Source organism: Anabrus simplex, chromosome 1 (genome assembly GCF_040414725.1).
Source record: "Anabrus simplex isolate iqAnaSimp1 chromosome 1, ASM4041472v1, whole genome shotgun sequence".
Classification (NCBI taxonomy): Eukaryota; Metazoa; Arthropoda; class Insecta; order Orthoptera; family Tettigoniidae; genus Anabrus; species Anabrus simplex.
The window spans coordinates 883220788-883245321 of NC_090265.1; the positions used below are offsets into that span (position 1 = coordinate 883220788).

Here is a 24534-nt window from a genome sequence, read left to right on the forward strand (position 1 = left end):
AATTTCCTTCAAATTAACTGCCAACCAAGACCTAAAAATGTCTTATTCTTGCAGGTAAGCTCCTAACTGATTTTTAAAATAAGAAAAAGCAACGGAGCTTCTAGCAATCTTTACCAGAATACACTTCATATCTTCTCCTACAGCAGCCTTTAATTACAGAACCTCCATGGTATCAGCATTTGTATAATGCAAGGTTCACTATGGTTCTCAGCATAATTTTGCTAGTAGTATGTACATAGCTGATGACGCTCATAATCTCATTTCTTTTCCTCCACAAATAGCATGAGGTCTAGAAGACACAAATATACAGTAGTAGGGACTGACTAATGATGTGCCAAGAAATTACCTCTTTGACTAGCATATAAGCATTTGCCATTCCTTCTCGAATATCAGCTGGCTGGGTATAGCGGCGACGTCTTCCCTTTTTACCATGGAACCGTTGCTGTCTCACACTGGGTCCTGGAGACACCATATCATATGCCATTTCTGCTGTAGCCTGAAATCAGATACACCTATCATTCACTCAATGGTGCAAGGTAGTTTTTCTAAAGTATGTACTCGTGTAGGCAATCACATGATATTGACCTCTTATGCATCTGGCAGTTTGTGAGAAGTATTATACAATAGAAAGCATGTTTAAAATTTTAAGACACCTTGGACTACACCCCAAATTAATAAATATGATAAAATTGACTCTCACTAACACCAAATCAAAAATAAAGTTTAGGGGTGAAACACCAGAATCATTTGAAATTAAAACTGGACTAAGGCAGGAAGATGGGCTCTCATCACTATTATTTAATTGTGCTCTAGAAATGGTAATGAGGGAATCATTTAGGAAATGTCCCCCAAAAATAAAGATTGGCCGAAAAATAAAAACAAAACAAATTGCCTGGGTTTCGCCAACGGTTTAGCATTACTAGCAGGGGACATAACAGAAGCAAAAACCCAGATATCAGAATTTAAAAACATTGCAAATAAAATTGGCCTCAAAATATCCTTTGAAAAAACAGAAATTATGCCCCAAAAACCAACACAAGTAAAAGAAGTTACAATAAATGGTAATAAAATCAAAATAGTAACTCAATTTAAATATCTTGGAGAAGTAATAACACATAACCTAAATGAAAAATCTCAATCCAAACAAGAACAAATAGATTAGCTAAAGCACAGACATTAACATGGGATATCTACAAAAAGAAATGTTTATCAATAAATGCAAAAATAAAACACTTCAACACGGTTATAAAACTGGAAGCTACATATGCAGCAGAAACACTTTTTCACCTGAATAAACAATCAAAGACTGACAGACTTTAGAAAATTGAAAAGAGGGTTGGAAGAACCTGCATCAACAAAAAATACCAGAAAGATGGACAGTGGTGGATAATACCTAACAAAGTCGTGTACAAAGAGCTAGAACCCATTACAGATACTATGTGTAAGAGGAGACTGGGATTCTTTGGACATATCATGAGGATGCAGGATTCAAGACTTCTGAAACAACTAGTATAACACAATCTCGCCTCAAAAAATACCACAACAGGATGTAAATGGATCAGAGAAGTAAGAGAGGATCTGAAGGAAATAGGCCTTACAACAGAAGACACCACAAATAAGATAAAATTGAATACAAAACTCAAGACAAACCTCCGCTTTACCCTTACACGAAACAAACCAACAACACGCATATTTTCAACTGAGGAAAGGGCACAAAGATCGGAGTGTCCGAAGAAGTACTGGGAGAACCGCAAAGCCTGAACAATCCCTTCATAGAGACCTGAACGATGGACTGGCTAAAGTGATCCTATGCGGTCATAAAAGGAGGAGAAGAAGAAACTAAATGTTGGTGATTTTATTCATTACCATTAATGAAATAATGTTTAGTTATTTAAAAAGTAAAGTCTAGTAAGACATGCAGTTGATGATTAATTACTTAGTAATTGTCTGTAATACTTATATCAAATTTGCATATTAAATTTATGCTAAAAGCTTTAAATCTTTAAGTTTTTAAAGAGACTTATGCTGATAAAATACTCTACAACCTTCAAAATACTCCTAAAAAATTTTTTTTTCTCTTAATTGTTACCTCTGCACTGTCAATAATTTTTTAATAGTTAAATTACTTGCATCAAAGAAAAGAGCCTAGAGCATGTTACAGCATTTGTAAATAAAATACTCTATCATGTAAAATTTCATGCACATTATTTTCAATACTTTTCAAATGATATAGAAAACCATATGGAAAACTTAACACTGCAGTAAATGAGCAGCAGGCCTGACATGCCGGAACAAAGCAAATGACATACATGGACATTTACAAACTAACTTTTACAGTAGTGGTGGTGATGACATATTTTTGCCAGAATAAAGAAGTATGTATCTTCTACATACAATTTTTGACCCACATTTAAACTTATTAGTAGGAAACCTCTTATATAGGCCTATGAATTTTCACCAACACTAATAAACTTCCTCTGCCACTATTAAGACTGTAGCAAGCCCTTGGAACACCCAACACTCACTCACAGTTGCAGCCACTTCTTATGAGCCAATGAGCTGTACTTCACTAATTATTTTTATTTAATCAATAACACTTTTTCTTTTGAACTCTCTCTCTTTCCTAGCATTTTCCCCCCATCAAATGGGGTCTGCTATTTGGCTACATTTTCGTCATTTGTCCCTGTTTGGTATGCCTTGAGGGTTGAGGTCCACAGCATGCATATCTTTCATAATGTTGTCAATTCATTGCTTTATTGGTCTCTCTCGTGGTCGGCACCCACCTGGGTCAAGCTGGAAGGCCATTTTTATTACTGAATTGTCATTGTTTCATATGACAAGACCACACTATCAGAGTCAAGCCTCTCTTGCCTTCTGTACAATTGGGGCCATACCAAGTCCACTTCACACATCTTCATTTTTGACATGGTCCAAGAGAGTCAGCTCCATTGACCATCACAACATCTACATAGCATGGAGGATCTGTCCACGTTTCCTCATCACAGGGCGACGTTCTACTCCACAGAGCCCACAAACTTTAAAAATTTTAGCCTTCAGGTATTTGGGCATTTTTTTATTGCAGAGGACACCAGTTACCTGACTCCACTTGGAAGATGCTGTGCCGACCGTCATCCGTATGTCAGAAGTAACACCCTTATCTGATGTGACCAAAAACCCAAGATGGTTGACTTCTTGTAAGTTTCTGGCCACTGATGGTAATATTGGTTTGGGCCCCACATTTTAGGTGTTTGAATGTTGAGTCGAAGCCCATTCTCAACCCTTCTGTTTCCAGTTTTTCACCTGCTGCTGGAGTACAAGGCTGCACTCTTGTGAAAGTATCACATCATCAGCATAAAGGAGCATACAGGGATGTGGACACTGAATGTTAGCTGTTGCCATATCCATAGAAAGCTTGAAGAATATGGGCAAGAGGGATGTACCTTGATGAATACCGACAGTGATGTTAAAATAGGGTGATAGCTCAGCCGGACATTGAACCATACTTGTGACATTACTGTACAGACGTTTGATCCATCCTACATAAACCTCTGGAACTGCGTGGCTGCAAAGTGCTCGCCATATGTGGAACATGATTGAAAGCTTTTCCCAGGTCTAAAAATACTAAATGCATGGTCATCATCTTCTTTCTCTGTGCCTTTCCATCAACAAATGAGTGGCATGGATAGCATCTGTGGTACTGACTCCTCTGACAAATCTGCACTGATCTGGTGTTCTGGCAATAATACTTCTTAGTCGATTATCCAGTACTCAACAACTATTTTCAGAGAATGGCTTAGAAGTCGAATCGGCCAGTAACTGCTGCAAACTGTGACATCTCCCTTCCCTTTCCAAATCAGCGGAGTCGTGCTGGTGGTCTACACACTGGGAAGCTTGTTCTTAACTATGATTTGACTGAACAACATGGAAACAAATTCCAAGCCAGGCTGCCCAAGCATCTTCCAGATATCGGCTGGTACATAGTCAGGGCTGGTTGCTTTCCCATTCATTTTCTTGAGGGCTAACAAAATTTCTTTGGCGTAGGTCCAAATGTGTGTCAACGACTTGGCAATGATGGGTGTGGAATCATATCATTGCAGGTGGCAGGAAAGTAGTCCATCATTGGAGGATGGCTGATGGGTCTTTCAGGATTTTGTTGTCTAATCCTTTGATTTGCATAACATGGCCAATATTTTTCATGGAACAATTACATGATTTGAAGAGGTGATAAATATTGGCATCTCCTTCTGGTGCGTCTAGTTTGTCATACAAATCCTTGTAGCGATGCTCCTATGCCATTTTTCCTTAGCATGTTTTATATTTTTATACGATCATACTGGAAATACTAGCCTAGATGCTCAATGTGTTATTTTTAAGCTGAAGTGTTTATATCACTTTATTTTAACCTTTAACATCAAGTTCTCAGGCTAATTTGCCTATAACATTATGGATTCTATGCTCAACCTTTTATAATCATTTAACTCCATTGGTCATCATTTTGTATGCATTTTCTTGTTCACTGTGTTGTTGTTTTTTTTTTTTTTTTTTAACTGGACTTCCACAGTCCCCTTTTGACTTAATTACACAATTCACCGTCATGTTTTAGACAATTCTTAGATATGTTTTATGCTGGTATTTGATTTGTTTAGCTGAAGATGAGCAAATTCTTGATTGAAACTAATACTAAGATGAACAAATGAGTTAATTATAATTATCTCTATTCTGATGTATCGGTTAGGTGGATTTATAATTCTTATTTCTGTTAATGATGCTCCTTTGCCGTAGCCATCTTTCTCTTCGTTGCCAATTTCAACGAATGGTATAATTCATGATTTGTTTTGAGACATGTATTCTAACAGCTCCTGAAGGCTAACTTCTCCTTAATAGCCTGTTGAACATCCTCGTTACATCACCAAATCTGCTTATCAATGGATTTTTGTCCCGAATTCAATTTACCCAAAATATCTGCAGCAACCCGATGTATCAACTCCACAGCATCGTTCCACATGTCTTTGGTGTCCTAGTCTGCTTCAGCTGCTCAATTCGGATGCCTAGCACGAGTAAGCAACACTGTTGTAGGGAATCACTTTGGCATTGACCACTAACTTCAAATCTCATCTTCAAACAAACCAGTAATCTATCTGTGTAGCATGACCACCACTATTGTAGGTGGCTAAGTGAGCTGGACACTTCTTGAAGAAAGTGTAAGCTACAGCTAGGTCTTGAGCTTCATCAAAGTCCAGTATACAATATCAATCGTCATCACACACATCAAATCCATGCCTCCCATGACAATGCATGTATCTCTCATTCTGAGTGCCAACATGGCTATTCAAATAACCTTGAAGGATGATGAACTCTTTTGGGTCGATCGCTCGCTGATGGGCATCGTTATCAGTGCATCCAGTGTGAGCGTATAAATGAAATGAGGCAAATATCTGAAACACCTTCTTCTTGAATAGCAGCGCTGAGTTGAGTAGGCTTATGTATGCCACATGAAAGTTGAAACGATGCAGGCTGGTGGAAGCCATGTGGAAGGAAAGAAAAGAAAACATTTGTATATATGCGCAAAGATACTGCAGTTTGCCACTATACAAGCTGAGATGCTTGTTGCTCTTCAGTAGAAGACTGTAAAGTAAGAGGTGTGAAATTTATGTGCATGTTTTAACTTTTCTTGCATTGTCCTTGTTACAACATGATAAACCTAGTGAAATTCTGTTAAAGAGAATTTTCTGTTAGAACTCAGAAGGACAAAGTACAAAGAAAGAAAGAAAGAAAGAAAGAAAGAAAGAAAGAAAGAAAGAAAGAAAGAAAGAAAGAAAGAAAGAAAGAAAGAAAGAAAAAACAAACAAACAAACTGTTCGGTGAGCCTACTCCAGAGTGAGCGAGTATTATTTTATATATTCTGTGTACTGTATTTGTTTGATTTTTACCCCTTTTGGTTAAAAATAGTGCAGCACACATCTATTTCTTACATGAGCCACCACTGCTCACACCTCATGTTAAGTATGTTGCTTGCACTAGCTAAACAAAGTCAGTTAAGTAGAAGATGACCAAAGCAGTGGAGTCTTTGTCACTACATTTGTGAAACCGCGAACAGCCCATGTACATTGACTTCTTACCATGCCACCACACATTTGATCCGAGTGTTTGCTCTTCGTTCTATGAATGCTATTCAAGACTGTTCCAGAGATACCAAACTTCAAAGGCAGTTGTCCATACTGGCAAGGCCTGCTACAGATAAGGGAAAGTTACGTTCAATCAAACAAAGTGTGAAACACAGCCTGTACAGCACTTTTTGTACTGAAAAATGACAAGAGCATCTTATATTGCCCATTAATACATCCATACTCTTCATGTTTTTTTAGATTTCACATGGTGACACCAGTCATCGCATTACCCACGATAAAAAAACACACTTGCATGTTTCACGAAACTTGTGGTTCAGTGAAATTTTTTATGATCCTAGGCATTGAAACTGTCTTGTTTACTGCTCATGGTAATGATTTGTAGCAGATAGCTTTTGTCCACATTGACTCGGCTCTCCATTGAACTATTTTCTAACAGTGGATCTCTAACATATCCTTTTCCATATTCGCAAGAGAAATAGAGAAATTATAAAGAGCATGTAGCAGGAGCAGCAGCAGTAGTACATTGAGGAGTTGTGTGTTTTAAGCAGTGCAGAGTGATGATAGAGAGTCAGAGTAGCAGTGTTGTAATTGTGTTCAATAAATAGTTAGTGATCTTCAGTGCCTCTTGTGTGTGTGGTGCACTAAATCCTGATGACAAATTACCTGAACATTCTGTACCAGGTGGCTCAGACCAGGTATAGCACAATAAAGTACTTTTTAAATAACTGTCCATTTTATCTTTTAGATCAATTACCTGAATAGCCTGCACCAGGCGATTGGTGAGCTCCAAAGCAGCCATAGCTGTAGATGTGGTGAAGGAGTTTGCACCACGCTGCAATCCACGAACAATTCGTCCATCTTTTTGATACTGTTCAATTGGCAGCCAAAATAAATCCCTGATGCCTTGGACTAGAAGAACATGTAAAATAAATGTCTACTAAGTTGGAATGTCTTAAAAGTATCAACTATGTTTCTAAATACTGTATTTATTTGTGTAATGGACACCACTACATTATGGACGCACCCAAACTTTCCCCTTAAATTTTTGGGAAAAAATGAGCATTTCATTTTCAACAAAATTGACTTAGTAATATATAAAACAGTAAAACCAGATGGATTGCTGTATACAATAAAACAAGTAAATGGAGATTAATGCCTGCAAACTCAGCTGTGCTGACCACACAGTACACTTTCCATGAAGGATAGAAATTATTTTCATAGCATGTATGTTAAGTAGATGACAGTTCGCAATATATTTGGAGCATGTCTAGTAGTTTATTGGTGCTGATGAGAAATGGAGGAGATAGTAGTCATGTTCAAATTCAAGTTTTTAAACAATACGTGGAAACTTGAATTTCAATAAGTCCTTGTTCTTTTTAATGTTTCTATTTTTATTTTTATTTTTACAAGTTGCTTTACGTCACACTGACACAGATAGGTCTTATGATGACAATGGGATAGGAAAGTGCTAGGAGTGGGAAGGAAGCGGTCTGGGGTGAAAATGGGAATCAAGGAAAACCATCTTGCCAACAGTTGGGTTCGAATCCACTATCTCCCGAATACTGGATACTGGCCGCACTTAAGCGATTGAAGCTATCGAGCTCGGTTCTTTTTAATGCACATGAAATACACTCAATAGCTAACAACCCAGTATTGTTGAAACACCTCCCGCTGTTGGCTGTGGACTGAAATAGAAACAATAAAATGTTGGTAATTCTTTATTTTACCAATAATTATTCTTGTAGTTTATTGTATGCTATTAGTGTTTCCTTGCACAAGTAAAACAGCTGATGCTAGTTACTGATTGATAGTAGACTTGTTTGTAATGAGACCATCAAAACATAATTTAAAGTTGCTACAGTTTGCTATATACCTAATGATGCTAATTTCACACTTTTACACTGTTTTAATTTTTTTCATTAAATATTTTTTTCTGGTATAAAAGATGCACACCACATTCTTGTTACAAAAATTGGGGAAGAAAGTGCATCTATTACACAGATAAACACAGTATATTTTACAGAAAAAAAACTAGAAAGGAGGACAGAAACGTTATAAAGATTTAAAAAAATGACAGGTCAGTACAGGTATATAGAGCAATAGAAAGAGTCCAGGACAAACATAAAAACAAAAGATCACAAAACTTTACATCTTCCAATGATTCAGTATCTCCAAAAACTAGAAAATTGGTTAGAAGGACACTTAGAGAGTCAGATTTTCGAAGCACTGTATGCCCACAACCTGCCGCTGTTGGCTGTGGACTGAAATGAAAGTTTTTGTATAAATAAACCCATTATACATTGCATTACATACAGTAAATTATATATATATATATTTTAAATGGCCTGGTTATACATAATAAAGCACAAAATCATAAAATGTTCACGGTTAAAAAGTATTTTTGGATGTTATTCCTGAAAATATGGTACTGCTCATAGTGTATACATTTTTTCACACTGGTAAATGGTCCTCCTGTTTTTGTTTGATTTTGTTGAGTCTGTCCCCTATAAGTTTTTAAATGTATCATTGAAATGAAAGACCTATAGAATTGCTTCACAGCAACTGCAGGACATGTGCCAAGAAAATATAGAACTCTGGAAGAATGAATCAGTAGGCCAATGTTCTTGTTCTTCTACGGTATCTTCATTTACACGACCTATTAGCATACTAATTCCTAGAAATAAACACACTTCTTTCAGTGTTACATTAGTCTATTTTTTTTTTACTTAGGATGAAAGAGAAATTCATGGATAATTCTTTTCCATAAACTGTGCATGAGAATTTTTTTTTTTTGCCACTCTGCAGGTGGTAGGTGTGGTAATTGTAATTCTTTATCACTATCACTTATTCACTCACCCCCAATTATGAAATTTTCAGGAATGAAGTCATCATTAACTTCTTCATCCGTATCGGCAAAATAAGAGCCCTCACTTTCATAAAAATTTCAAAAACTTTTTCAACACTATCTAGTACTTCAACATGACTATAATTGGCCATGTTAGTCAGTTAGCAGTTGATTCCTGAAAACAGTAGACATTCACATACATAGATGGCAAATGCCACATTGTTTTGAATAACTGTTCCAAGGACAAAGACAAGCAAAGAAGTTAGACATGCAATATATTACATCATAACCACAGACCCCATGAGATACAATATATTGTGCCACGACCCTCACTGGTGGGTTAAACATGCAAAGCCTTTGAAATTTGTAGCAAGGAATGTTAGTAAACTGTGAAATATTTTTGCTAGTTGCTGTACGTCGCACCGACACAGATAAGTCTTATGGTGATGATGGGACATGAAAGGCCTAGGAATGGGAAGGAAGCGGCCGTGGCCTTAATTAAGGTACAGCCCCAGCATTTGCCTGGTGTGAAAATGGGAAACCACAGAAAAACCATCTTCAGGGCTGCCGACAGTGGGGTTCGAACCCACTATCTCCCGGATGCGAGCTCACAGCCGCGCGCTCCTAACTGCACAGCCAACTCACCCGGTCAATGAAATTTCTTTAAGGGAACAGCTGGTATACATTCACAAGAAATCCTTTCAGTTAAGTGGTCAAGAGAGGCATTGTGTAAAAGTTGCACACATATTGTTTGTATATAATTATTAAAATTTTTAAATTTCTGGATCTGCTTACAGTAGTGGAAGACGAACAATTCTTCTAGTTTATCTTTCAGGTTATTAATAACTTTGATATGTTTTAAAGTAAACTATTTTAATCCTCCTCTGCACATATCTACACCTGCCTTTTTAACAACCTGGCACATTGTCTGCAAAGTGTTACAAGATATGTACCAGTGTGAGATGTTACATGAAACAATGTTGCAAAATCTGATGTGTACAAGAAAGGTTTCCCTAAATGAAAACATAGAATAGTGAATGAGTGCAATCTAATGAGAAAGAGCATCAGTGGTAAATTAATATGCACGATATTAAGGTGTAAGTAGCATTGTTATGTACCACGAACCGCTTACAGTCTGGAACATTATTTTATTCAATGTCAAATACTGCAACAGCACAGTCCTGGCATGCATTTTGTGTGCAAGGAACCACAACGGCGCGGCGCAGGATTTCAAGAAAGCACTCTTGAATCATTTTTGGGACACTGAAACCCAACATCTAGTGCAGCTATATTCCTGGAAGTACAATACCTCCGTTAATACATCTAGATATTCAGATTATTTCTTAATGCAACTTAAGGAGATGTAATTTTTAGATCCTCCATTGCCAGACAAAGAAATTCAAATTATGACATTGCAAATTCCGTCTCATGTACAAGAGATATTAGTCGCTGCCAATATTCAGACTTTACAGCATTTGGATGGTACTTTATGAAGACTGGACACAGCCAACACCCAGCCAGGTCCTAAAGGTAGCAGGACCAAGGATATTATGCCAACTCAACCGAGATGAAGGCACAAGAAAGAGAGAACGCGAAGCCAAGAGAAGAGAGAGGGAATAACTCAACCACTCCTGCTAGGTTTCGTGGCTTCCGAAGACATCAGAATCAAGGTGATGATCCATACAGAACAAGACCTTCCTGGAGAAGACAGGATGAAACTCCAGAAAAGAAAAGAAATACCAGGAGAGAAGATTTAGAACAAAGATGGTGAGAAACTAGGGAATACGTAAAGGAGATAAACAGACCATATGAAGATCCAAGAGCAACTTCTTTGGGGTACCAACAACACGTCAAATTGCAAGAGAAGCCTGATCATGAAGCCAACATAATTGGTACCAAAAAACCCCCTCCAATTTCACAATAAGGAGATTGCCTGAAATTCAAAGAGAGAATGACCAGCAAACATGTACTACCAAAGTCAACTATTGGCACATAGATGATTCGGAACTTTTATACGAGGACACACAACTTATAAGACCAACAATTTTACGTTCATTGCCAGAGACTGCAGTATGCGTTGGAAATTGAAATATAATAACATTAGTTGATTCAGGAGCACAAGCATCACTATCTCTGATAAGTTAATCACAGTGACACTTTACTTATGCCAGCAGAACAACTTGAAGTTAGAGGAATTGTCCTGGATAAAAAACGTCAAATGTAAGATGTAAGCTTCATAGAATTTTATATAAATGGAAAGTTGTTTGAGCATATTTTCTTGGTGATTACACATCTCAACTTCAACATTATCTTAGGATCTGATTTCATCATCAAATAGAAGGGAACTATAGATTTTGATACCAATCTTGTACGTCTGCACAACACAGATTCTGTAGAGAGCAGATGGATCGTGGAGACATGGAGAGACAAGAAATTGGAACCCCTACCAAGGAACTCGGTGGTGACTATGAATTACCCACAGAATGCGAGGATGCACTAGCCGAAGCAATGGTTATTAAAAAGGGTGATCCTGAAGAGGATGAGGAAGAGTCCATTATTGAAGAAATTTCCACTGTCGGTCCCGAATATTTTGTATCCGTAACTAGTGTTGCTGAAGATCTAGAACTTGTGGTCAGATTAGCAGTGGCAAGACAGGATGTATTCAATACTTATCCCGGAGTGTTCGATGATAAGCCCGGTGAAATTAAAGGATTATAATATCATCTTAATGCGAAAAATCATTCGCCATATAAAATGAAACCTTATCCAATTCCTGGGAAGTTTCAAGATGAGGCTAGAGCCCTCAAACAACAGATGAAAGAGGATGGCATCATTTCACCATGTGAAGCACCTTACATTGATTCACTGGCAATAGTACATAAACTTAATGGTAGTATTAGGCTATGTCTAGATGCTCGTGCCTTTAACGAGAAACTGGTCCTCGAATATGATGGTCCTCCTCAACTGAAGGAAATTATCAGGTGTTTTCATGGCAAAAACTATTATGGTCCTTAGAAACGGGGCATACCAGGCATCAAGAATGGATGGTACCCTGGAGGGTATTTTCAATGCCTCCAACTTGAAGAAGTATGTCAAGAAGGAAGAGTAAGAAAAGAAAATCCTTCGAATTTTCTATTTCCACCGAGGGAGGAACATATACCAGAAACCGCTTACGGTCTGGAACATTATTTTATACAATGTCAAATACTGCAACAGCATGGCCCTGGCATGCATTTTGTGTACAAGGAACCGCAACAGCATGGTGTGGGCATGCATTTAGCAAGCAAAGTACGTCACAAGCTCCACGCTGGAAGTTGACCTCGAAGTGATGCACCGATCACATGCACAGCACATGGTGATAAGAAAACTTCCAGAACATATTCTGCTAACTTTTGATCCCGAAAAAATATCAATTATTGAAATATATCATCTTGTAGCCCGTTATTTAATCACCAACATACTCAAATTTTGTAAAAATTGGCCTCGGGACTTGCGAATAATTCCACTATAAAGAAATTCAATTCTGCCAAGAGGGGAGGAAATCAAATCCAGCAGAATCATACGAAAGAGCTAGGATTTTCTGAGTGGAAAACAGTTCTCAACTCGCAGCCAATATGCAAACATGGTGTCGTACGAGAATGTATACGCTGAGATTCGAATTCAGTCATCGCAACGTACAACTACCTTCAACAAACTTTTAATACAATTGTTTGTCTTGAACTTAGAAACTTTCAATCACTAAGATACTAACTTAGATTTCTCATAATTTTCAAAGTGTTTACAAGAACGTGTGACATTAACTCACTTTACGGAACTTCATATTTGAACTACAACTCGAGTTAACTTAATTGGTTAAAACTTGTACTCATCTTAAGAGTTAGATTAATTTGGAACATTCATGGTTGATAAACGTGTGCATATTAAGACAATTTTCTGATTGACTTATTAAATACTCAGTCTATTGAAACAAACAATTTCATAACAGTACCTTAAAATACGTGTTTAATGACAGTTTACTGAACATTTAATATGGTTAAACTTTCATCGCAAGTGAATACGATTGTGCCGCATTCGACACTTTATAACACAACGGCTATCGGAACTTATAAATATTCACGAGTTAGAACATTTCGCTATTGTGAATAAACTTTTGGTCTTAGTGCGAAATACTTGTAAATATATTACAACTGTCCGTTTATACAAACAGTGATTCCAATCAAATGAGTTTTAATAATTTCACTGCCAGTGGTTAGACATTGTATGAGTGCACTTAATAAAATACTCTGCTCATTTTACGAGTTTCAAATATGAGTTATGCTAGATAGGACACTCACAAATCATTATAGTCAGTTGGACTTTCTCGTGTTCATAAATCTAACAGCAACGGGTGAAATCCTGACCAAGTGCCTATTGTCTTAAATCATCATATCTACCTGCTGTTATCTCGTGTCAACATGAAAGTTGGACGTGGTTTCAACATGGGATATGGAATGTGGTTTCTACGTGGGAGTTGAACGTGGTACAATGGGGACGACATCACGACACCGGCTGCCTATGGTTTCAACTTGCTGTTCACTGAACCGCATCTCTCTACACTCCAATCTTGAGTTCCAGAGTATACAGGTGATATGAGTGCATTTCAAACCATCTTAAGATTCCACCAGACTAACTTTCTTATAAGTGGAACATTAGAATCAGTGACTTCGTTGGCAGTTTTACAAACAATTAACTGATGCTCATTGGAAATCATATTACTCTCGCAATATTCTCTAAGTGTTAAATATCAATCCTTAAAGAGACTATAGGACAGAACTCTATAAGAAGATTACTTTTTGCAATGTTTTTTTTCAAAGTGTTAAATTATGTAGAAAGACTTTAGGAGAAATTTGTAAATTTTTCAAGTAAAGAAATACTTATTTTTGAAATGAAATAATTTTAATTTTTACATTATTTAGACTAACTTTAGAAAGAACTTCATGAACTTTACAAATGAAGAAATAATTATTTTGGAAGTGAAAGCAAAGTCATCTCCGTACAGGCCATGAAGGCCCTTGGAGGGGTAGAAGGTAAAGGTTTCCACCATTCGTAACCTCGGCACATGATGGGGTAGAGTGGTTACCTCTACGCCCGGTCACCTTTGCCCCCAGGAATTAATCTGGTACTCATTTTTGGTGTAGGCTGAGTGAACCTCAGGGCCATATGCACCTCCGGAAGTGGAAATTTTGGAAGTGAAATAACATGAATTTATGTTAGAATACAGGAAACAACTCTGATATTATGACAGACATTTGTTGTCATTGATTTAATCTCAAATATCAAGACAATAAATAATCTGTTCATAAGATATTTTGCTTTAATTGAATATTTTTTACCCAGAAATCATAGGAGATATATATGTCAAATTCATGGAGATGAATAAATTAAGTTTTAAACTCATCTATTATTTCGCTCCGCACATACCTCTCCCCGTACCTGTTCCATAACAATCTCATGCCTTCATCCCCGATCATTTCCTGATACAGTTAGTGAAGTGGTAAACGAAGCGTGTGGCGTGATCTTAACTCAGACTAAGCAAGTCGGCTGTCTAGGTAGGGGCACGCAGTTATGAGTTTGCATTCTGGAAATAGTGGGTTCGAACTCCACTGTCAGCAGCCCTGAAGATAGTTTTCAGTGATTTTCCATTTTCACACCAGACAAATGCTGGGGCTGTACCTTAATTAAGGCCACGACCACTTCCCTCTCACTCCCAGCCCTTTCTTATCCCATTGTGACCATAAAACCTATCTGTGTCGGTGCTACGTAAAGCAATGTATTGAAAAAAAAAAGGAGAGATCATTAACACTGTGATTGTTTAATATCTCGTAAGTCAGGCCAATATGAGTTATTTTAGTAGACATAGATTTAAAACATGGTGACAATCCGATCATAACAGCTGTTTTACTTGTTAACATATCCAACAAATGATATTAAGCGTTAATAAAAACACAGAGAAAACCAATGTATGAAATTAAAAATTATGATAACAACAACACCTTTTCGTCATGGAACTCATGGCACTATCCTGACACTTAGAGACTGTAAATCTAACCTAAACAATGCAAATCTCAATTATAGCTGTTTCAGTAAATCGTGGCGTGATTAATGTAGAGAACAAACATGAAATACACTTAAAAATAAAATTGTGACATTCAACAGACGCAATTATCCAAAGAATGCTTCCAGTCACTATGTATACATTCAGAAGTACAACCCCTAACATTCGCTCAGATTGTCTCAAGCAATCAGCTAGTGGGTTGGCACGCTTTCTACAGTACAGCTTTATTCTAAGTGAATGACTTCTGACACACATACTTCCATACCAACTGGGAGAATACAGAGACCATCCGTGAATGGATTTTCACTGCTTGGACTCTAATCAGGAACAAAACTGTTGTAAAAAGTTTCAAAAAGTCCAGGAACTCTAATACTCTTGTTGGCAGTGAAGATGTCATTACGTCGGATAATGACAATGCTGTAGAGGGGAAGATGGCAGCACAGACGATGATAATCATAACAAGATCAGAGGTTAGGTTTATGTGATAGACCTACTGTTCAATTAACAGAGACAAATAACTAGCATCACCTTCTTTTTCATTATTTTGTATTAATATTATGTAATACAATAAATACAACTGCCTGTTTATACAAGGTGTCTGCGTTAAAGGTATAATAATATAAAATTTAATAACTTGAGAAGTAGTGGAGATATTTACTTGCGGTTTGTTTCTACAAGTAGGGTAACTCAAAATGTTTGTTTACATACCTAATAAACCTCGATATGTGCATCAATAGTGACGTGGCAGACATCTAATCAGTATTCCACTTCTCTCCAAGTGTTCTGCAGCATTGTAGGTGAAACATCTGCAATAGCTGCAAGAATGCGATGACGCTGATCTGGTAGATCACGAACTGGTGTCTGGTACACTTGATTCTTGACAAACCCCCAAGGAAAAAATCAAGTCGCATAATGTCGGAGCTTCTAGGGGGCCAAGCAATTGATGGACTACCTCTTCCAATCCAGCGATCCGGAAACTCAAGATTCAAAAAATCCCTCACAACTTCCACATAATGGCATGGTGCACCATCTTGCTGAAAGATCACGTCACGAGCAAGTTGCGGCACATTATATTGCTCCAATATGTCTAGGTAACGTGTTCTATTAACTGCAGGCTCCGCGAAGAAGAATGGGCCAATAACCCTGTCGTTCAACAATCCACACCACACCCCGTTCCAACTCTATCACTATGTGGCGGTGGGAGAGTTCAGATCCCCATATGTGGCAATTGTGCTTGTTTACAGTGCCGGAAATATGGAATGTAGCCTTGTCCGAGAAACAGACCGAATCGAGGAATGCCTCGTTTCCATCAATTTTCGCCAGAATTGTCTCCGTGAATGCCTTCTGTAGCGGCCTGTCCTGAGGTTTGATTTTCTGACGAAGCTGCAGTTTGTGCGCCCGTAGACGCAACCTTTTGTGGACGACATCATGTACTGTCGAATGAGGTAACTGTAACTGCCTACTTACTTGTTGAATTGACTCATGAGGGATCCGCTTGAAGGACTCATGGATTAAATCAACAGTAGCCTCTGAAACTGCGTGCTTGGTGTGGCGGCCTAACATCGACAGCAAGGTCCCAGATTCTCGAAGGTGCCTGTTCCATTTCATCATTGTTACGTAAGTGGGAACATCATCAGTTAGTAACAGTCCATAATCACGCCGAAATCTACGTGGTACTAGTGTAACGGATTTTATCTCCGCGAGCGAAAGCACACAGAACACCTTCTGCTGTGGAGTCCACATGGTTACTGGCACGCTTCTCGTGGACAATGCAGTTACGCGTATGCGCATGTGGTACCATCGCCACCACAAGCGAACACAGAAAACATTTTGAGTTACCCCAGTTGTAGAAACAAATCACCAATAAATATCTCCATTATTTCTCAAGTTATTAAATTTTATATTATTATACTTTTAACCCGGACACCTTTTATTTACATTATATGTAGGCCTAAAAGTCATGTTCACCATTTATTGTTATTTACGTATTTAGAAATACCGCCTTCCACGAAGTTAACCAGTAAGACTCTGAATACACTCACAAGTTTGTTAAAGAATAGTATAGAATACATATTTGTACAATGTATAGCTTTTCATAACTGAGAAATCATGTGTTCAAGCCAGCAAAATGAAATACCTAACAATAGGAAAGACAAAGAAAGATATTGAGAAACGAAGATGTGAGAAGAGGTCGCAATGGAAAACATAAATAAGAGAATTAATAGGAGTAAACTAAGATGGTTTGGTCATGTAAAGAGGATGGAGGAGAAAAGAATACCAAAACATATAATAGAGATGAAGTTTGAGGGAAAGAGAGCAAGAAGGAGACGTTGAACAAGGTGGATCGATTCAATGAAGAGGAGTGCAAGAAGGGGAAACCTGGACTCGGACAAAACAATGGAAGAGGAATTGTGGAAGGAGAGAGGAAGGTGGAGAAGTGCCATAAATGCCCTAACCCGTCAGGAGCTGATAAGGAGAAAGAAATATGATGATGATGATGAAGTCACTGCATGAAAGCACATTAGTACATTTGAACACATAATGGACCCACCTTCCTTTTCGTGGCTAAAAAATTGAAAGGAAAAAATTGGGTTTGATATGCAAGGAAATACGGTATGGTATTTGATCTAGCTAGACAAAGTTACCTTTAGAACTTATTTTCACTGGAAAGTTCAACATAAATAATATTGCCAGGATACTTACACAACTGTACTAGTGCATGCATTGGTCCTACACCTCCAAGTAGGCTGGGTAGTTGATTTTTCTTGATGTCTTGAAGCCATTCAGTCAAAGCATATGTGAGCAGTTTGTCAAATCCTAAAAGCCTGTATATAAAATACAAAAGATAATACCAACATTCAAACATATTGTGGATTCATTTACACAATCTACAGTTAACTAGATTCTACTCTTTGTTAGTAACAGTTAATATATTTACAAAAGGAACAAGTATTAATAACTTGGTCTCAGAGGATGAAACATCACAATGTGCTCTTAATATCATTGCAATATGATGGCATGCAAAAGATGCTCTGAGTTAACCTTTAACTATAACAAAATGTTTTAACACGCTCACTACTGCCTGACGCATGTGTGCACTACATGCTGATGATACACATGCGTGTCATTTTAAGTGATCTGGTTTAGAGAAGAAAACTCACTGGCTCCTGGGACAATTTATTTAACCTTTTGCACTCCTATGTCGAGTGCGGTTTGACATTAAAATATTAGACTTGCGCTCTGATGTCGAGCTCCACTCAACGTGACAATTTCTCGTACTTTCAGGGCTCGTATGACGACTGTGCCGTGTTCTGGTATTGTAGAGCTATCTAACGGTCTCTGAGAGAACACGTTTTTCCTATTTACAATAGTTCGCTGGAATTGTGGTAACTTTTTTAAGCTCTGTTTTTCTCAAATGTTTATGCAAGCTCACAGATGTTGTTGTTGGAATGTAAACATGGCTTCTGCTTCGTCTCCACTCACGGAACTGGATATTTTAGAACAGTTAGTGGACTGTGATTGTGACGATGATGAACCAACAACTGACTTAGATGATTTATTAGTGAATAATGTAAGTGAAAGTGAACAAAGTGACAGTGATAATGAAACCGGAGGTGGTGGTGCTCCTCCATACCCATGGCACGAGTGGAAAGCTGGTGATCCTGATTTACCTGCATTCTCATTCAATGAAACAATTTGTGGATACAAAGCATCAGGTAGGAACAATCCCTCAACACCTTACGGATTTTTTCCAACTTATTTTTAGTGACGAGTTATTCAAGCAAATTGCCGACGAGACCAACAGATATGCTAAAGTCAAAATTCAGAAAGTGAGAAAACCCTGTCTCCACCTAGAAAACTGTTTTGAAAAGTACCACACAGTGACAACATACAAGGATTAATGTATTTTGTGTGCCTAATTGTAAATATATTCATGTAACATACTTATATTTTGTGTTAGATTCTTTTGCATTGTTCACATCCTACTGTTCATAGTGCACAAATTAATTAGGAGAAGAGCAGGAAGCATACGCTAAGGGTAATGGAGTTCAAAAGGTTAATGACATGTCATATTTCTGCATGAAAAGTCATATTTTGGACAAATTTAAGATACTGGTCATATTTATGCTTGAAGCGCAATAAATTCATATTTCCTGTCATATTCTAAGGATTTTCATACCGAGTGAATTTTTGTGGCAAGCTATTCAGCAAAGGAATCTTCTTGTAATAGAAAAGGTCTATTACTCTGTATGCAGGAAATGGCAGGTAGCAGGTAACTGGAATTATGAACGAGCCTTCTTGGAATTTCCTAATGAGGAGCACAAAGTGATTGACAATACTCAGGAGAAAGTCATCCTGGGGTGCATATGTAGCTAATTAACTGGTATTTCTGTTTCCTGGAAAACAGAATACTGTCTGGCTTGTTGTTTTGAGACCACTTCTTCAGTGTAGTTTCAACATGCCTAAACCGAAGTGTTCAGAGTGTGAAATTAAGACAGTTTGTTAAGGAATTTGGAGAGCAGAATTTTAGTAGTGATGGTGTTATCTTATATTGTAAACTGTGTGAAGTTAAGGTATGTGCTCAGAAACGTTTTAATGTGCAACAACACTGCGCTATAACTAAACATCAGAAAAGCTTAATAAAATATTGCGTGACAGAGAATAGGCAGCATTTGCCTTTTTTTTTAAAGGGCCTCATGTGCAGCTACTGCTCCATCAGACAACAGATCATAATTCTGTAAGGATCTCTGCAGGATGATGGTTAATTCAAATATTACCTTGAAAAAAACTGAACAGTACCAGCTTCACATTCTTCTTAGAGGAGTATATCAATTAACCTGTTTCCAATGAATCAACTTTGAGAAAATTTTATATGTGGAGTCTCTATGAAGATGTTTTAAAGAAGATAAGATCTGAAATTCTCAACCACAAGATATGGGTTTCATTGGACGAAACAACTGACGTAAATGAGAGGTACGTAGCTAATGTAATTATTGGCATTCTGAGAGATTACATGTTACTAATTTCATATTTGGTCCGTATTGAAATGTACATCCATTTAATTTTGGTAATATCTTAAAAAAATTCTGAGAGATGCCGAGTTCAGTAATGTGTTTCTCCTGATGTGTGCAGTCTTAGAGAAAGTAAATAATTTCTCCATTGCAGTGCTGTATGATGATGCTATGAAGTTACTGTGGCCAGATGGGGTAAAAAGAAACACAACATATTACTTCTTGTAACTGATGTGGCCCCATACATGAAGAAGGCAGCCAAAGGACTAAATCTACTTTATCTGAAAATGGTCCACGTAATGTGCCTTGCCCATGCTTTGCATACAGTGGCCGAAGAGGTTCGGATCAACTACCCTGAAGTAGATAAGTTAATTGCAAATGGCAAGAAAATATTCCTGAAGGCTCCCCTTTGAGTTCAAAAGTTGAAAGGAACTGCTCCTACTCTGCCTCTTCCACCTCAGCCTGTCCTTACCCATTGGGGAACTTGGCTCAATGCCGTTCAATATTACTGCAGCAATTATGATTCTTTCAAGACGGTTGTTCAGAAATTTGATCCTTGCGATTCATGATCTGTCAGGACTGTGCAAAATTTGTTTACTTTTGCCAGCTTGGTCAGAAATTTGGCGTTCATATCATCATTGGTGTGATACCAAGAGCAATCACTCGTCTTGAAACTGTGGGGCTTCCACTAAGTGACACACTGGATACTGTGAAGAACACTAAGTGTGATTTAAAGAAAGGAAAGGATGAAGTGGCTGAAAAAATTTCTGAAAACTGCAAACTTTGTGAACACCACACAACATTTGGGGATTTTCAGCAACAGTTTTCTCTGGAGGACATAACCTTGTTCAAATTTGCCTCCATAACATCGTGTGACATCGAGCGGAGTATCTCCAGGTACAGAAACATTCTGTCTAACTACTGAAGAGGGTTCGAGTTTGACAATTTGAAAATGGACATGATCATCCAGTGCAATTTCACTGCTGGAAAGTAATACTAAGACCAGGTATGGGTATTATCGTAATTTTTATAGAAACCTGCCGATTCAGAACTTGTTAAACACTTTATCAGATCATTATCCGTTGCTAATTATATCTTGATTTTTCAGGATACGTGTGCTGCCACAAATGAAGATCAAAAAAGAAGTTGGTGATTAACAGAAATTGAATGCAACAAGCAAAACTAACAAATGTTTTATTTATACGCCTAAATTAATTATTTATAATGTGAGGTCATATTTTTTTCCTTTTTTCGGTCATAAAGATTTTTGGGTCATGTTTGCTTGCATATTTCGAAGATTTTTAGGTCATTAAAATCCACTCCTTATTTAGAGGTTTCATTAACGTGGTAATGAATGTGTTAACTCTTTGCTGTCCCTAACGCTCCAGAGCGCTTGAATATTATCACCCACCTGCCATGCTGAACGCTCCAAAGCACTAGTAACAGTCGCATTCATTAGAAGTGTGTTGAGAGAAATATAAGGGTCTTGTGAAACCACACTGTATTCACTTGACTCAGCAAGCTGTAAGGAACTTGTTGACAGCATTTCCGGTGTGCATTTCCCAAGCAGGCCTACTTTATAAACATCGTATTTCAATTAGAGATTATTCTTGTTCTAGTGCACACCATGTCGTCTAATCGCGGAGTTGTGTCGAAAGGTATGAAAAATGCGAAATTGAAGATATGTTAGAAGTTAGCGGAGATAGTGAGCTTTCTAGTTGTGGTTCAGAATTGTATTCTGATGAATGTAGTAGTGATAATGATTCCGAGAATCATGAGCGTGAACAAATATTGTGTGAAGATCAAGGGACAGGGCTACAGAGAAATGTTACTAGTAATATCTGGAGTCACAATATTCGTTCTGATGAACTGAAAATATGGGAAAACAATGCCGGTCCAAATCAAGATTTACCTTCCAGGAGATTTTTTAAAAATTATTTGTGGGATCAGAATTTTATGAGCTAGTAGCAGAGCAGATGAATATTCATGCCGAATATTTACAAAGAAAAACTGGCATGGCTGATACTACCTGGCAAGACACTAACGCTGATGAAATAAGGGCATATGCAGGAGTTCTAATTTATATGGGATTGGTTGTTTTACCTGAAATAGATGATTACTTCCTTGGAGACTTTTGCATGTGCCCATTAGTAAGGCAGGCAATGACACTGAAACGGTTTAGGAAACTTGGGCAATATTTAATCTAAATAGCCATGTAAACAGGCCAACACCACAAGATGAACATTACGATATTCTGTGCAAAGCAAGACCAATTATGCAACTTTCTGAAAAATTTGGAATTTTGTATGCACCTGGCCGGGAACTCGCAGTAGATGAAGCTATGATAGGTATAAAGGGAAGATTTATCTTGAAACAGTACGTCCCAGGCAAACCCACCAAATGGGGTATCAAAGCATGGGGTATTGCTGACAGTGGAAATGGCTACTTTCTGAAATGTGAGATTTACAAGGGAAAGAAAGAAACATGGGACCAGAATTTATTATTAGGAGAGCAGGTGGTTTTACACCTGACAGAGTCATACTAGGAAAAGTGGCATCACATTTACTTTGATAACATTTTCAGTTCTGCCAAACTGATGAAATTATTGCTAACCCGTAACACCTATAGTTGTGCGAAAATGAGGGTAAATAGAAAGGGTTGGCCTGATCAGTTTAGAAAACCTGCATAGCTGAAACTTAAGACTAGTATATGAGTTGCAGGTTGTGAGCAACTGCAGGGGACCTAGACATTGTTCTGAGATAAACAGTAGACAATGGTATGAATGTAAATGGGATGAGAGTCAGGTTGTAAGTTTCAACAAGAGAAAAAATCCTTTGTTTTAATTACTGTGTTGATGGGGTGATATTACCTCACAAGGATCACAGTAAATACCTAGGTGTTAATATAGAGAATGATCAATCATATTAATGAGGTTGTTAAGAAAGGTTGCAGATTTCTTCACATTGTTGAGGGTACTTAGGGGTTGTAGTAAGGATGTAAAGTAGAGGGCATATAAGTCTCTAGTAAGACACCAATTAGAGTACGGTTCCAGTGTATGGGACCCACACCAGGACTACTGGAAACTGGAAAAGATCCAAAAAATGAAAGTAGCACAATTTGCTCTGAGTGATTTCCGACAAAGGAGTAGTGTTACAAAATTGTTGCAAACTTTGGGCTGGGAAGACGTGGGAGTAAGGAGACGAGATGCTTGACTAAGTGGTAAGTTACATGTAATCATTCTCATTGTTGGTCTGTATTGAATTTTGTGTTAAGTCCAATATCATGTATATTTATTACAAACCATCTATTCAATACAATTTTACATGTAATAAACTTCATATTAGAGCCTGTATTGTCAAAGTATCAACTTGTGAAAATTTGGATTATATAATTCCACCTTTACAATACTGCAAGTGTCTTTATTAAAAAGACTACATTAAATTACATTCATGATACATGTTTCATCCTCTTATGCGACATCTTCAGTCACAAATACAAAACATTAAAAATAAGGCGAGGACACGTTGAATTGAGTAGATAAAAAGTCTTAGTATCATGTGACGCGGCGTGGTGGCGTCTTGTCAATCATCAATATTAAAATGGTGCGGCGTGAACATGATGTGAAACATGAAGTCCAATAAAATCATAAGTTAAAAATGTTGTTCAAAACGTCGAATTGTCAATTATAAAACACAGTAAGTGGCTGTGTGAATAAAATTATGTGCCTATTGTACAAAAACATTGTTGAGGTGATGCCACATTACAACAGCTTTCTTGATTAGGAGGTGGAGTTATACTGGTGATACAAGTTGAAACTGATAGTGTGTTGACAATAGGGGCCTAAAAAGAAAAAGATATATGAATGAACTAAAGAAATAAAATTCAATTGAAATGTAAACTAAGTGCCCATCCAGTCACTCACCTCCTTGCCCGTCCTACATCGACCACTCCACCTCAAGTGCTAAAGCTAACTGAGTGATGTCCCTGAAGGTCGTTGAGGACTGACCGTGAGGGGAGGTTGAGGGGAGTTTGATGTAAGGGGAGAGGCGTGAGGTAAAGCATTACTCACGCGCCTTCGTGAAAAGAATTTCTTGATTAACTCCTCGACAAGTATATTAATGTCCTCTGATATCTCATTAAGATTATAAAGCGGGTTGCATTTTTGATCAATATTTATAAAAATGTTTTCTAAAATATTCAATAGATTACCTTTCTTACATAAATGGAGAATTTGAAGGTCTTGTTGTATGCCCGTGAATGAATGATTAGTATCGTCCATATGAGAACCGAATGCTGAGAATCTGCCGTACTTTGACGCATTAACATGTTCACCATACCTTATATTAAAATTGCGGCCTGTTTGTCCAATATAACTGGCTGAACACTGCTGGCACTTTAATTTGTAAACACCTGATTTCTGAAATTTGCTACTGCCGCTGTTGATAGTGTGTTGAT

At 37.6% G+C, this 24534-nt stretch overlaps 1 protein-coding gene across 1 annotated transcript in view; it reads right to left on the reverse strand.

Moving 5' to 3' along the window:
* The window catches only part of Atg2 (Autophagy-related 2), a 412975-nt gene that overhangs the window by 19958 nt on the left and 368483 nt on the right, over positions 1-24534 (reverse strand). The window contains exons 33-35 of the mRNA XM_067136531.2: positions 17771-17892; positions 6883-7037; positions 347-496 (exon numbers count right to left, since the gene is read on the reverse strand). Of these exons, the coding sequence (XP_066992632.2) occupies positions 347-496; positions 6883-7037; positions 17771-17892 (427 nt within the window). The remainder of the gene's footprint in view (positions 1-346; positions 497-6882; positions 7038-17770; positions 17893-24534) is intronic.